This window comes from Sinocyclocheilus anshuiensis, unplaced genomic scaffold, assembly GCF_001515605.1.
Source record: "Sinocyclocheilus anshuiensis isolate Anshui unplaced genomic scaffold, SAMN03320099.WGS_v1.1 scaffold617, whole genome shotgun sequence".
NCBI lineage: Eukaryota > Metazoa > Chordata > Actinopteri > Cypriniformes > Cyprinidae > Sinocyclocheilus > Sinocyclocheilus anshuiensis.
Genome location: NW_015539890.1, coordinates 131,020 through 147,906, shown reverse-complemented (window position 1 = coordinate 147,906; position 16,887 = coordinate 131,020). Strand labels below are relative to the sequence as shown.

General features: G+C 38.2%; 1 protein-coding gene across 4 annotated transcripts in view; it reads right to left on the bottom strand.

Moving 5' to 3' along the window:
* LOC107685753 (E3 ubiquitin-protein ligase TRIM9-like) overlaps positions 1-16,887 on the bottom strand; it is a 55,082-nt gene that overhangs the window by 15,353 nt on the left and 22,842 nt on the right. For 3 of the 4 annotated variants that reach the window (XM_016482455.1, XM_016482458.1, XM_016482457.1), the window contains exons 2-7: positions 11,942-12,037; positions 5,801-5,923; positions 2,926-3,036; positions 2,148-2,301; positions 971-1,039; positions 600-760 (exon numbers count right to left, since the gene is read on the bottom strand). In XM_016482455.1, coding sequence (XP_016337941.1) covers positions 600-760; positions 971-1,039; positions 2,148-2,301; positions 2,926-3,036; positions 5,801-5,923; positions 11,942-12,037 — 714 coding nt within the window. The remainder of the gene's footprint in view (positions 1-599; positions 761-970; positions 1,040-2,147; positions 2,302-2,925; positions 3,037-5,800; positions 5,924-11,941; positions 12,038-16,887) is intronic. The other variant, XM_016482456.1, reaches the window with a different exon arrangement.

Below are 16,887 nucleotides of genomic sequence, written 5' to 3'. Positions count from 1 at the left end.
CTAGAATTTATCACGTTTTATTGTAGGCTTATTTATTGTGTAAAATTTAGTCTAACTTGTTGTAGAATTTATATTATATAATCTGTTAAGGGAATAGATGTTTCCCTATAGATTTATATTACAACTGTGGCATGTTGTAGCTATTGGTTTAAAATGTGCAGGCGGTTGTTTCTTCATAACAAATGCTATACTGATTAATTAAAAAAGTCATTGATAGCACAAAAGATCATTTCACAAAAATAAATATATAAGCAAACAAACAAATAAATAAACCTTATGAGTGAGCATGAGCCGGGACTCTACTAAAACAGTTCACACTTCAACCCCCCCAATGTTCAAACCAAAACTACGCCCTTGAATATTAAATCATGTTCATGACTGAGAAACTAAACGCTATTGGCTATTTTTTTAAAAAGGGAACAAGCTCTTTAAAAAAGTCCTGCCCAAAAGTCTTGATTCAGTACGAAACATATCAGCACAAGAATGAAAACTGTGCATATGAGTTGATTTTATTCAGAGTACAAAATGATTAAGAGATTTCTTTGTTTTCCTGACTGCTGAATGATCTCAGTGTAGAAGTAAAAATGTTGTAGATGTACCCGGTAAGACCCGCTATTCCCGTCATCCAGCTCCAGCACGTAACCCTCTACAAGCAGGGCTTGGACAGTAGTTATCCTCCAGGCCAGAGTGGCGCTGTTGTTCCGCATGCAGCATTTTTCCAACTGCAACAGCGGTGCAGGAGGCACTGTGGAGGTCTCCGCTAAAAGACAAAAATATTAACAGAGTACGCATTTAAGCACTGACTGTCATACACTGAAGCATCACAAGTTTAAACGGGGTAATCATGGAGTGACATGCATGGGAATAAGCACTTCCTGAAAGTCACTGGTGCCAAACAGAGGATAAGGGGCTGTGAGTTTGGGAGGGGTCGAGTATTGTAGGGAAACAGTTTGTAGCAGCTCTGAAATACCTCCTGTGCTCTCCTCCTCTTTCTGGTCACCTGCGTGCATTTGTTTCAATAAAGCAGCCTCCTGACCATCTGAAAGATGATATCGGACAAAGCAGGTGTTGCATGTGTGAGTCTAGAGGTAAAACTGTGGGGATCATTTGCCTCTGAAACTGGGAACGATGGAATTTATTTTTTGGATTGTGTAGCCCAATTATTATTTGACAAGATGTGAATTTGAGTTTGCAAGATTGGTTTTATTTCCCAAAACTGGTTTAATTGCCATTTTTGAAGCTGTTGTTTACTAGTCCAGATTCTAGATACCACATTCTATATGGAAAAACAAGAATCTCATTGCAACAAATTCATATTATATTATTAGCTTTATTACAGTGAACACCAGCATTTTTTTTTTGTTACTTAGTTACTTTTAACTTTAGTTAATTACACAAATTATGTTGCATGATCATTTTTATATATTTCTGAAAATATTTCTGAATTCTCCCTACTGAAAAAAACAGAACTTTTTTTTTAGAAGAGGTGCTACTTTTTTATGCTCACAAGGGCTGCAGTTATATTAAAATGAAATAGTATGCATTTATATGAAGAATACAATCAACAGTAATATTGTGAACTGTTATTACATTTTTTAATGCTTTTCCATGTATATTTTAAAACTGTATTCCTGTGATGGCAAAGCTACATTTTCAGCATCATTACTCCACATGATGCTTTAAAAACCATTCTAATATGCAGATTTGATGCTCAAGAAACATTTCTTATTATCTTATTATTATCAATGCTTTTTTAGGATTCTTTGATGAATAGAAAGTTGACAAGAACAGCATTTATTTGAAATCGAAATCTTTTGTAACATTATAGATGTCTTTACTGTCACTGTTAATCAATTTAATGCATCCTTGCTGAATAAAAGTATTAATTTCTTTTAAAAATCCCAACTACGACTTGTTTTGGTATTTGGTAAACTTGTAAAAGTGCACCTTCTGTTCAGCTCTGCTATGTTCCATCTATCTTTTTTAATACAAGAACAAACACGATATGCATGGTCTCAAATCCAAAACATTTAAAGCATAACCTGATTATGTAATGTGCATTGCTTGTTAACGTTACGCCCCCCACACTGGTGATTACAAGCAGCAAACATGAAATCTCATTTGTTAGGTGTGTTGCCACATGTTACCTTTATTCTGGGTGAAGTCCAGCTGGAGAATCGACTGCATCAGAGGATCTGTGTTGACGGTCAAGGCGAATTCTGGGCAGACCTTTGGCTCCAACGCACCTTTTACCCACTGTTCCTGAGACGCCAGGACACGCTTTATCAATGCATCTGAGATCTGGAAGAGAAATTATCATTTTACTTTTGAAGTTGGAAAATGGTTTGGAATTACAGCGCATGAAAAAAAACGAACTATTCTTTTAAGGACATGATATTTAGCTTCTGTACAACTTTAGTACTTTCAGCCACTGATGTACAATACAAAAGATTTAGTCCATAACATTCTGCACAGTGTTTCAGCGATTCACTCTTTTCCTTTGTGCACCGGTTTGTCTTGATCCTCAAAATACATTGTATTCTGCCAACTGCTTCTTTCTTCCTGCCTTTTCAGAAATCTCTACTGGGCAGGCATCTCTGACTCACATTACATGCTTTGTGAAGGCACTCAAAGAAACATCACAATCGATACTTCATAAAAAATTCAGTAAAGAGGCAGCGTTGCTCATCTGGAGCTGTCGTCTTTATATTTTATACATTCGCTCCTACGAAACATCAATTATTGAAAGAGTTTAATTGCTGAGGGCCAGTCTGAACACAGCTTACATGGCACCAAGTTTCATTCATACTTCTGAATTATAACAGGCAGAAATTAGGGATGGAACCAGCACTTGAAATATGTTTATTTTAGATATTATGCGATATTATCCCAGTTTCTCTCTGGGGGGGGTTTGTCTGTTTGTACCTGTAGGAATCCACTGGGATCGTTCTCTTTAATAACCTCCAGACAGAATTCCATCATTCCTGTGGTCTGTCGGAGCTTCATGGTGCAGTGAGTTATCTGATCCTTTACGGTCTGAAACAGAGAGGAGATGGTTAGTCTCATCACACACATACAGTCTGTTCAATCAAAGACATGCTCACAGTGATGAACTCCTGCTGTGAGTGTCACATCAGATAGACACCTCAAAGAGATATGGAGCCGTATAACCAATATCATCATCTACTGTCAGAGAGTCGCAACAAGACACGATTTGTATGGCTGTCAATGATCATCAGTCTCAGCCAATTAAGGGAATGTTCCAGATTCAATACAAGCTAAGCTCAATCGATTACCACAGAAATTATTTAAACAGAAACATGGAGCAAGACATTGCACCTAAATAAACATTACATGCATATGTGGCACAAAACAGAGTTATACATGTTAATATGAGACTAGTGTTATAAAATAAACCTTTCAGCTCCTGTCATGACTAGATTATGTGGTAAACATGGTTACTTTCATGTTGCATGCAAGGTTCCCTATAGTGAAAAATAAATATACTAAAATGTATTTGAAATATATTTATTTCATGCTAAGTATATTACAAATACATTTAAATATGTATGTGCTTAATAAAAATACCCTGAAATTGTACTTTTGGTATACTAAACTGGTATACTTAAAGTCTGCTAAATTGGAACAACTGATTTTGTACTTAGTAGTGCTTCTAAGGATATACTGAAGTACATTGATTGTGTATATTCAAAGATCATATAATCCTCATCAGTAGTGATATTAAAACACAAGTAGTATTCAAAATAAAGTTTAATTATAATTTTTATATCAGTAAGTCTTGAGCAATATGTCAGTAAATGTATTAATAAATTTGAACTATACTTAGTATAGTTAGTAGAAATATACTATACTTAGTACTATATCTTACTTTTTTTACTAGGGTTACTTGGAAAGGATGTGACATAACTATCCACAAATTACTGCAAACTCCACTAAATGACAGACTAAAATGTTCCCCACAATTAGCAAATATTTCAATCCTGGTTGCTGATTGTTTAGTACAACGTTCCTGCCATGATCCTGTGTGTTCCTGTTCACCATATCACTGTGCAGATCCCATAACAGATTTTGTTGCATAATAATATAAGAGACTATATACTGTACAATGGAAGGATGATTGATGAATGACTTAATAAAATAAAATAACTTAAATCTGTACTGTGAATACAGTCATGGCTAACTTTTCACATAAAGTACTCTACAAAGCAACTGTGTCCCTTCAGAAAACTTGGAATTAACAGCTCGATTCAAATGGAATTCATATGTCATTAAAAGAATCTTCATTCAAGTCTTATGGGTTTGAAGCGATATGGGGGTGATTATATGATGACAACTTTTTTGTATGAACTATCCCTTTAAATTTAGTATTAAATGTTCTCTCCTGAAATAATAAACTGTGAATAATCCCGCATATATTCTATTAATATTTGTTTTTGAAATATTTACAAAGATTACTCATTTATCAAACATTCACTCATGGTTTTTTGCCATTCATGTCCAATTGTGAAGACAAGCTGATCAAATCAGTCACTCTTTATTTATTCTCGCATTAATTATAATGCATAATTATTTAATGATGCACTTGTCAAGCGCTCTCTGGAATGAGATGAATGACTGTATAATTAGAACTGACAGAACCAGCATTAACCCTTTAAGTTAGAAATAAATGAATATTTAAACAAAACAAAAGCTGGAAGATTAACACGCTGTTTAATGTGCCATTATCCAAACATTAACTAACAATATTTAAAAAAACATTCATATTGTGAGGCTATGAATATTTAACATGTGAAAAAAATCAGCTTCATGTGTTTAATTTTCCCTTTTTTTTTTTTTTTTTTATCTGCCAGCTTTATCATGATTAAAATTACCAGAAAGCCTTCTGTCTCTAATCTGTATCAAATGAAGCAAATGATCTTATGTTGGTTAGTATATTGAGCAAAGAGCCATACATAAATTCTGCTGCTGTTTTTCCGATACATAAACTGTAGATCATTTTATTCTTCCTAATACACAATATAATCTTGCATCACTGTAATCTATTGAACAATGTAAGGATTCATTCCATAACATACTGTAAGAAACGCATTGGACCGAGCGGGTTTACTTTCACACCCCCAACCCCCTTCATCCTGTGTTCAGTGTGGTGAAAGAGGGCATGCGTAAAGCTCTGTTGTCAGACTACTGGCGTGGAAAGAAATGAATTAGAGTAGAAAATGACGTCTCCTGTCACTGCAAACAAAAACACTTCATTTGATTATCTGAGCAGAGCACACAGACCCCCGAAGACGGAGGAACTTACGCTATTAGCCTGTTATCTTAGAGAACAGAATTTTTTTTTTTTTTTATGAGGTCCTCGATACAACCAGAGTTGACCACATGGAGTTGCACAGATAAGACAAAAACTCAATCTGCTTTCCATAAAGTCACGGGAGGCGACACTAATAGTGCGGTGTATTACAGAAACTCTTTCTCCCTCTGTCCCATCTGTGAGCTGAAGCCAGGCATAATGTCATGTCAATGAACTGGGAAATAATCTCACTGCTGCAAATGGTTTTGAATGGTATTTTTTAATGGTTTTTAAATATATATATATATATGTATATACAATATATGTACACTTTCCCATACTACCCTTAAAGGCTGATGCTAAAATGACTACTACAGGCACTAGAAAATTTAATTTGCTACTGCTAATTTTAGGTGTGTGGACCCCTGTCAAAAGGGGTTTAGAAGAGGAATGAATGACAAGAGATGTGCATGTTGTGTGCTGACCCACCTTCAGCTTACTCTCTTTCTCCTTTGTGACCTTGGTGAGCAGTTTGGCCTTCTGCCGAATGAGCGCTTCAATCAGAGAGTCACACTGAGCGACCAGACATGCCTCAAATTCAACGCCGTTCTCCTGTTACACACATACACACAGTATACACATACTGAGAGTGAGCCTCAAGCAGCACAAAACACTATATACAATAGATCTCCATCATTTTGTTTTTGGTGACCTTAATATGGAACTTTTGTAACATTTTAACCTCCATCCAGAAGAAGTCTGCTAAAGTTAGTCGTTATAAAGTTTCACCGCCATTAATTCAGCCCTAAGAATTAATATTGCTATTGTATCTTTCAGACTTATATATGTAAATTACTTCTGTTATGATTGGCTAACCTTTTCACATTTGTAAACTTCCATATTTGAAACTGCTGGATACTAAATGGTGTTTATATGCAAATGTGGGAAGCAATATTTTAAATTCTACCATGACAATCAATGGTCTTGGTGGAATAGATCTGCTACGCTGCTGCTGTGGCAGAGCATGAACCGAGACTTGCTACTGCCAATACATCCACAGACATGCTGCAGCTGCTGTGAGCATGTAAGAAATACTGCTGCTGCACATATAACATAGGCCTATATGAACTAACCCCCATATATAACAGGGCTCGACAATAAAGACTTGTCACGGATTTGTCACTTGCTCGATCGGGCCACTGCTGCGTCATCACAAAAAGTTGATCATTTGCATCTGTTTTTAAGCATTGCTAATTAAAAAAAATCAAGCAATTTAAAAGCATTCCAGCAAGGCGCAAAAGATAACTCCATTCAGTACTCGCGCGCTGTGTTCTGTGTGTTCAGCGCGTGCACAGACAACTGCGTCTCTGACACCCGAGCCACGAGTTGAGTTTCTTTCCTCATCTTTCTTGCTCTTTAACTGACAAATACATACAAAAAATTTTCAAAATACCCGTCTTGGCAAGTAACTTTAACAATGATTAATCTATATTTAATTTATACAGTGGGGTAGAGATGCACCGATCGACCATGCATTTTTTGTTTTATTTCAGACTGTCTCTGTTCCGTGCTTGCACACAAACTGCATCGCAATATTTTTTTCAAAATGTCATTTGTGTGGAAATATTACGTTAATATTATATTTAGTCTGTAAACGGCCGATAACAGAGGCCAGCGACACTGAAGACGGACACAAAGAGGAGAGAATACTGTAGCAGGCAGAGCAAGATCACTGTTCATGATGCGCGAAATATAGGAAAAAAATCCTAAATAGTGAATTTTTTGTAAGGATGTGTTTCTGAGGGGAACTGACTGTTTTCGGAAAAGTTTACATGGAATTTTCTTTTCATCTTGGCTCGGTATAATGCATTTAAAGTAGTGCTAATATGCACAGCACTGCTTTGTTTACAGCAGTAACCAAGTAAACGCTGCTGTTTCATGAGCACCACCTGCTGTCAGAGAGTGAAATTGTGTCTCATTCAGCCCATCTGCTGTTTCGGTAATATGCAGGTGTTTTATGTAGCATAATTTCACAAAGCTAAAGTCAGACCATTCTGTTTTTGCTTCAAATTTTGAAATTGTACAGTCTAATTTAAATCATTTTTTTAAATTGATTCATGATTAAAATGCAGTGGTAACCACTCATTTCAAATGGCTATGAAAAAAATCAAGGTGCAACACAGTCAAGAATATGGAAATGTTATTTTATATGTGATTATTCAATTTCTGTACCTGAACACCTACAAACATAAAATACTAAATCATTTCATTTGTATCTTTGTTCTATATTCAGTGGTGTTATTGATTGTAATTTGTTCATTTGTTCTTATTTACTGACTGTTCACTTGTCTTTAATAATAATTGAACTTTATATTTGTCAGGCTAGTAGTTTTGGCTGTTGCATCGAAATTGAAATCGAGAATTATACAATTGAATTTGTATCTAAAATATTGGTGTCATATAAGCTTAATTATTAGAATACAAGATAACATATATCAAAAACAATGATAAAGGCAACTGTTTTATTTTTTTGTGGCAGGGCCAGTGAAAATGTTGGCAGGGCAAGGAATAATTAGAACCACTGGCCCGACCGGGCCAGTAGAAAAAATCCTTAGCGTTGAGCCCTGTATAACATACATGAAATCACCCCGTAGCAGATCTATACAGGTGGAGCTGGGGAAGGTGCAGGGTTTCTGAAGCACGCTGCATCTGCAACAGCAAGCACTAGCCATCCGCTGCATTAATAATAATATTAATGATGTGATTATATCAGATTGAGTTGGAACCTATTGGCCTGCGCTATCTAAAGTTTCATGACAGAACTTTGTATATTGTGGAAATATGGTTACAATGTAACATTACATCTACACCCCCATCTGCCAGTGGTTTCTGCAAATTTGCCGCAAACTCACATAATTTAGTTTTTTTTTTTTTTTTTACTGGTTAATGATGCTTAAACAAATGAGCAAAGTTTTGATAAGCCACAATGTGACAAAGTCAATCTACAAATAAGGGTTATTATCTACAACCAAAACTATTTAAAAAAGTTATTTAAAATAAAATAAACATTAAAAACATTTCTCATTTTTGTTTACTATAAGCTGAAGAACTACTTTAAGGTCCAATTTTCGCTATTAACAAACTATTAACTATGACTTTTCCCTCAATAAACTCCTAATTTGCTGTTTATTAATAGTTAGTAAGGTAATTGTTAAATTTAGATATGGGGTGTATATAAAATATTATGATAATATAAGATATTAGGATATAAAATATCGTCATGCAAAATATGTGCTTTATAAGTACTAATAAACAGCCAATATGTTAATAATAGGCATGATAATAAATAGTGAGAATTGGTCCCTATACTAAAGTGTTATCAAGAACTAACTAAAACCTAATAAAGTAAAACATATAAATACAAATTAATAAATACTACATTGACATGCTACTATTGCCCAATGAAGACACAGGGTTAGAGCTGTCTCTACACATTTAAGAAAGTAATTTAACAGACAAAAATACACATCACTTTTCTAATAATATATTAATATTCAATTCATAATAGTACCATTGTCAGACTTTGTTCCGTGTTTTGTGTGTGTTTTACTCCCCATGTGCCCATATTTGGTTAGTTTCCTGTTCCTGTCCTGATTATGTTGATTTAATTCCAGGTGTTCCGTTTATTTCCATTGATCCCAGGTGTGTCTAGTCATCCCCTCGTCTTGTCATGTGTTTAAATAGTGTTCCTGTGTTCAGTTCAGCGTCCGGTATTGTTTATGTCTACATGTGCTATGTGAGTTTTCTATATGTAATTAAAGTTCTCTGGATTGATGTACTCCTCGTCTCCCTCCGTTCCTTGCTCCGCACTCCACTCATTAGTGCAACCGTGTCAGAATACCGGACCAGACTGAAAGTGAGCGGCGCCTCTTCTTGCGTTTTTTTTTTTCCATTTTGAAAGTTTTTTTAGTTTTTCTTGTTTTCCCCGCGGCTATGGAAATTGCTGCTCGGTTCGCAGTCTTAGCTCGCATGGATCTTCCCTTTGTCGAGTATGCCCGGGAGTTCTACGGGCTCACCGCAGCGACTGATTTAGATGACGCCACCATCAACTCGTTTTTCTGGCACGGGGCCAATTACCATCGCTCCATGGACCTCCCAGACACCACGGGACTAAGCTGGAGGGAAGGGATCCTCCAGTGTCTGGAGAGCGTCCGGCCCCGAGCCAGAACCAGCCCGCTGGCCGTTCCCCAGTCAAGCCCGCCGGCCGCGGCTCTCTCCTGCCCGCTGGCCATTCCGATGTGAAGCCCGCCGGTCGCGGCTCACTCAAGCCCGAAGATAGGCCTGCCGGCCGCGCCGTTGTCAAGCCCGCCAGCCGCCATTGATGCAAACTCGCTGGTCATCGCAACGACAAGTCCGCCGGCTGCCCAGTTTCCCCAAAATCCAAGGAGGAGGATGAAGAGAAAAGGACTGTTCTCTGCCTTCATCCTAGCCCAGAGCTCGCTCCAGTGTCGGCTCCAGCCCCAGAGCTCGCTCCAGTGTCGGCTCCAGCCCCAGAGCTCGCTCCAGTGTCGGCTCCAGCCCCAGAGCTCGCTCCAGTGTCGGCTCCAGCCCCAGAGCTCGCTCCAGTGTCGGCTCCAGTTCCCTGCCCCCCCATTGCCTCCTAGTCTGCCTGCTCCGCCATGGCCTGCGAGTCTGCCTGCTCCGCCGTGGTGCCCTGAACTGCCAGATCCACCATGGGTCCCGGAACCCTGTTCCTAGAGGCCTCCAGAGCGCCCACCCCCCCGTCCCCGTTGGATGTTATATGGCACGGGACGCGCCTTCTGGGAGGGGGGAGTCATGTCAGACTTTGTTCTGTGTTTTGTGTGTGTTTTGCTCCCCACGTGCCCTCCTTGCCCATATTTGGTTAGTTTCCTGTTCTTGTCCTGATTATGTTGATTTAATTTCAGGTGTTCCTCGTTTATTTCCATTGATCCCAGGTGTGTCTAGTCATCCCCTCGTCTTGTCATGTGTTTAAGTAGTGTTCCTGTGTTCAGTTCAGCATCCGGTATTGTTTGTCTACATGTGCTACGTGCGTTTTCCGTGTTTCCTATATGTAATTAAAGTTCTCTGGATTGATGTACTCCTCGTCTCCCTCCGTTCCTTGCTCCGCACTCCACTCAGAAATGCAACCGTGACAACCATGAAATATGGACAGTTAATATGTTGCAATTCTTTTTTCAGAATTCACAGCTACTTCACAACGTCCATCAATGGTATGAATGCTTTTATAATCATCAGAATGGTGTAGTTACGGCATCCACCAGAAGAAGCAAATTGGACAATGCAAACCTTTTCTTGGGATCAACCAGTGGAGTTGGGGTGATTATTATTTTTGCTAGTTTGTTTGGTGTCTGCAGTGGCACAGAAATGACACACTTTAGCTTTAAATGCATTTTGCAAGGCTGGCAAAGATCAGTCGAGGGAGTCTGTGGTGTAGGAGTTTTGAACGGAACTAATCGTTCATTCACTTTGAGTACGGTTGTGACTCAGATGTGAGACCTACACTGACACTGGGGCTGATGGGACTGAGTCATTTCATCTACTACACAACGGTGATGAAGAGAAGACGTCTGATATGAGCATGTGTGACTGGTACATTTTAAAATAAGAGATCAGGCTTGAAACCAGACTATAGTCTTTCTGCAGGACTTGTCTCTGTGTGAGAAAGTATGTCACATTGCATTGAAGATCACTGATCACTATAGCACTTCAGTGCAAAGTCTGCTTACAGAGGCTTTCAAAGACAATCTCTTCCTCTCTCCCTCTGCCTGCTGGGCAGTATGAAAGGGCATTAAACTCTTCACTTGAGTAAAAATAGCTCAGAGCTCATAATCCAGTGGTCTCTAGGCAGAATACAATTCAAAACTTATGACATTCGTACGCATGTAGGAATTGTATGCAAAAAAAAAATTTGCATTTATTAACATTCAATACAAATGAATGTTAAGCTGCATCATTTTCATTTCTCTGGATTAGTGCAAGGTTTTCTGCTTCAGAGACCCTCAGTATAAAGTATCTCAATAACATTTTATTTTAATATTACATTCTATAATGTTTAAGAGATAATTAATGCTTCAAACCTGACATATATAAAATGTTTTTATACGTTTAATATGAATCTTATGTTTTATCTGTCTTCAGACCCCCTTGCAAGACCCCATGGGTCGATGGAGCCCTGGTTAAAAAATCCAGGTTTATATTATCAAAACCTTTGATATGCAACGCATAAACATCCTAACAAAATTCATGTTAACATCTGACATATGGCATGTTTGTTGGATACATGCTGAACGTTATAATTACCCCACTTCATTTTTAACGAGGTATTCATTTGCATATTCAATGAGACACTCATAAATCAAAGAGGAGATGCTAATATTCGAGTGCTGCTAGCATGGCTGTTTTGATTACGTTATCATTCTTGCTCTGATGTGAAGGCAATTTTTATTCACAAGTGTTCAAAACATAGTGAGGTTTGTTATATGAAACTGAAAGGAACACATTCAAAACTGGCAACTTATATAAACATTTAATATTTAATGAGTTTACATCATTTTCACATTTTTAATACATAACAGATGGCTTTGTTACCTGTATCTGCTGAAGCAGGTTCTTCAGCTGCACCAGGAACTCCTTGGCCTCCTTGGCTTTGTCAGACACTCCATTCAATGCCTGGGACAGCTGACACTGCACACATAAACATGGGTCAATGAAATCATTTGCTTAACATGCTTTAAAATCGTTTCTTCTAAAACAATTTGTTGATAGAGCCGTGAGTAAAAGTATGTTATGTAACTTCAATTAATTCAATTAAAACATCAATCTATTCATGTTGCATAAAGCTAATTAAATATTGTAGTCCACTAGTATGCACACTTACATCACACATTTGAATCCCTTATACATCATCACTAGACACTATCTTCACATGCTTATATCATCCTAAACCTGCATAAATTCATGTAGCACATTCATTAGCTACATCCCACTGAACCTTCCCAGTATTCTCTACCTAACATTTCATGCATCCTAAAATACCACCTACCAAAATACATAGAGTCCTGATCAACCCAGCATTAGCTGGTATCCTCAAATTCCACCCAACATTCCCACCATTCCTAAACATACCCCAGATTCCCAACATATAAGGTTTGGTTGGTTAGCATGTGCAGTCACCCCTGCTGGTACATGCCATAACTAAAATATTATTTGGACAAGATGTTAAAAGAAGTTGAACTCCCATCTTCTTGCATTTTTTCCTTTTTCACTGCCCGCGTCGCATCTTTGTCAACACAAAAGCGCATTCTGTGTGAATGGCACCTTGCGATATATTCGACTTATGGTCCTTCACAGAACGCGTCACACGCTCGCGTTAATTATGTGCACCAGCATGCATTTGGATAATTCTTTTCTCTTTACTATCATTGGCATATTGTCAAAGTGTCTAATTCTGATGTTTGGTAACATTTCTATTCAAAATCGTGATTCCTCTATTTATACAAAAATAGAATTGTGGCAAAACATTAAATTCGAATTAATCAATAAAATCTGAAATATCGCCTTGCCCTAGTTTCTACCTTGACAGCCTTCAACAGTAGGGCTGTTCGATTCCAAAATTTTTGGAATCGAGTCCGATTCCGATTCCTGGTTCTGGAATCGAATTCAGATGATCTCAGTACGAACTCGTTTTCTTTCAGTTTATTTTCGTGAATTTAAATGTGTGCAGCCTTCGTAGGATGCAGCCTTCCGTTTGAGAGACACCCATAGATAAGTTTTGTTGAACTGAAAAGGGCTCTGAATGAGGAGTCGATTCCCCTTGATGGAATCGATTCCAACCTTTTGAATCGACTCTCGATTCCCAACGCCTCGGAATCGATTCTTTTTGGAATCGATTCCCAGCCCTATTCAACAGTCATCATTTATTCCAGGGGTCACCAAACTCGGTCCTGGAGGGCCGGTGTCCTGCAGAGTTTAGCTCCAACTTGTCTCAACACACCTGCCTGGAAGTTTATAGTATAGGCTACCTAGTAAGACCTTGATTAGCTTGTTCAGGTGTGTTTGATTAGGGTTGGAGCTAAACTCTGCAGGAGACATGAAGTGTCTAAAATAAATGTGCACAGTTCAGCTGAATGATGAAGTTTACTTTGACTGTATGCTCTGCACAAAATTAACAAACTACACTGAAACAAAATAACCAGAACATTTACAATAACTGATAGAGCTCGTGGTTTATCTGTCAATCAGATGCGCTCTCGGCCACTGATCTATGCTCGGGACGTTTTCTTTTATAATTATCATTGGCTGATATGTACCACGAGCAGTGAATGAAATCAAGTATCTTGGGATTATTCTAGATGGTTGGAGCTAAACTCTGCAGGACACCGGCCCTCCAGGGCCGAGTCTGGTGACCCCTGATTTATTTCAATGAAATAACAACGAAATAAAGATAAATACCCAATGCCCAGGGGCCTCATGGGACCATGATCCAGCCCTGCCAATCCAACATTTCCCACCATTCTCAAACACCTCCCAACGTTCTCAGAATCCTCAAACAGCCCATATTCCGTGCCTCCTCTACCACCACCCAACATAAACACCTACCAACATTTCTGTGGCGCCTCAAAACCTGTGCCCAGGGGCCTCACAATTAACCATGATCCAGTCCTGCCAATCCAACATTACCCAGCATTCTTAAACACCACCCAACATCCTGGACCACAGGACCATAATCTGGTCCTGCTAATTCAACTTTACCCTTTTCCCAGAATCCTCAAACACACCCCAGATTCCCAGTATCCTCAAACATTTCTCACTACCTCCAAGCCCCACAAAACATCCTGAACATTCTAAAACACCACCAAAATTCCCAACATCTAACACCAACCCAACAACCCTGTTGGAAAAAAACATCATATGCTGGTTGGGTATGTTTTGAAGCATGTTTGCTGGTTTGAACTGGTTTCAGCTGGTCATGTGCTGGTCCTGAGCAGGAGCTAATTGCTTAGGACCAGCACATGACCAGCTAAGGACCAGCTTAAACTACCTCAAACCAGCAGCCATGCTTCAAAACATACCTAACCAGCACATGCTGTTTTTTTCAACAGGGAATGCTAAACACAGCTACCAATTAAACACATTCACTAGTGCAATATGACATCACACACATCAATCAGTCAAATATAGCTATTTCTCATATTATTATGAGAGTCTTATCAGTCTTTTCCCAAACAAAACTAAACTGTCAGGATTTGAATGATTTATGTGTTGTATCGAGTCTGTGCAGAATCGGCTTTAGATGACTGAAACACTGTCACTGACGACTTAATACCCAGTCACAAGAGGTTCTGCCCAGAGGTTTACCAGACCACCATAATCCATAGGCGGCAGCTATAAGATCATTTGAATATGATCTTATCAAACAAAAACAGCTTTGCATTATGGATTCTTTATAGTTTACAGCCTACTGTACTGCATGTGCCAACTATATAATTCTAATCTGAACTCTAATAAAACTCTCAGCCTGAGCCCGACACACATTTGACAGCAGTTGGAGTGAAAACCTAAACCAAGATGTACGACTCATTAATCCAGATTTAGTAGGAACACTGAAAAAGCACTCACCAGAGTGAAAGGAAAAGAGTGGTAAAATAAATAATATTTTCTATTCAACAAGCTCTATAAATGTGTCTATTCATGCAATGTAATACTAAGCACAACGGCAATTGCAAGACACAACTATTTTTTTAAGGCTTTTGTGTTTTTGTCGTAAACACCTATTGCACAATGTTTTCACATTTTGGTTTGTGTTATTTAATATAATATCAAGGCCAATTATTAGATTGTATTGTATGCTGCCTGTAATACAATTTATTTTTTCAAAATATTTATTCTTCAAAAATACTAAATGAGCTGTTAATGGAACTGTTAAGGATGCAAGGATGTGTTACAGTATATCGATCAAAAGTTACAGTAAAGTGTAAGACATTTATAACTTAAGAAAATATTTCTATTTCAAATATTATTTTTTAAAAAAGAAAGATATTTTTAAAATGTTATGGGTTTCACAGAAATATTAAGCAACACAACTGTTTACAACATTGATAATGATAATAATAAATGTTTCTTGAGCACTAAAGCAGCATAGTAGAATGATTTCTGAAGGATCATGTGACACTGAAGACTGGAGTAATGATGCTGAAAATTCAGCTTTGCATCACAGGAATAAATTACATTTTAAAATATATTAAAATAGAAAACAGACATTTTAAACTGACTTACAGGTTATTACCAGGACAATGTGTAGTTAAAAATACATGTTTGTAAGTAGTAGCTATTTTATAAATAAAATACTTTATTTATAAGTATTTTATTTTATGCTGCCTGGAATAAAATGTATTTTCTCAAAATATTTCTTCTTCAAAAGTAGTAAAGGAACCATAATTGTTAAGAAGAATCAGAACCAAAGCTGTTAACTTCCTTATGACTATTGCTTAGATAAGATCTTTTTTTTTTTTTAAACACTGCTCCCATAATGCACACAATAGAGAGTTAAAATCCAAAATCTTCTGTGGGTCTCTGGCTTGACTAATGATCACTCAAGTGAAAACACCCTGGCACGAGTCCACAGAGAGAGACACACACACACACATGCTCCTCTTCCTCTGGGCCTTCCCTGGCTTTCTTCGATCAGCAGGGTCTTAAATCAACGAAAGAAACACACACATAAACAAACACAAGCACACACACACACACACGTATCTCCTCGCTCTATTAACGTGCCATCTGCCCGGGCAAGCTGTCCAGCCTGCTAACAAGACCCTGACAGATACCCTGCTCATGGCCCACTTCTCCCAGTATGTGTGCCTGTGTGATGGAGATGATGCATCGGGGTCACCGTCCCACCCCGCTTTTGTGTCCAAAGACCAGTGTTAATTTTGACAGCAAATTTTGATTTAATTTTAGTTAGGGATGCACCGATACCGATACTGGTATCGGTATCAGATCACAGTTAGGAGATTTATAACGAGTGGTTCCCTGCATTATTACAGCAAATCGCGTGATTACAGTATACTAAGCCGCTGCAATTGAGCAGCTCTAATGCTATTAAATTACAGATGATGTACCGTAGAGCAAAAAATTTACAGTGAAAGTAACAAAAACTTGTAAAATACATTTTAATGGCCATAATTAAGTGTGAAAATAACCGAAGGATATGACTGTTGGTTCAACGTTCACTGTGGGTGTCGTGGAGGAATGCAACCCCGCACTCACTCGTGTAATGGCGGCCACACTAGAGCACGCTCACAAAATGGCGGACACAACAGCGCCCCATTATGTCACAGCTGCCAATCCTGAATCAAGTCAAGTCATGTCACCGTTGATCTTCATGAGGCAAGTCAGGTCACAGTTGATCGTCATGAGTCAAGTCAGGTCACAGTTGATCGTCATGAGTCAAGTCAAGTCATAACCGATCTTCATGAGTCAAGTCAAGTCTCAGCTGATCTGCCAGAGCCTCGTCACATCTCAGCTGTTCGTCC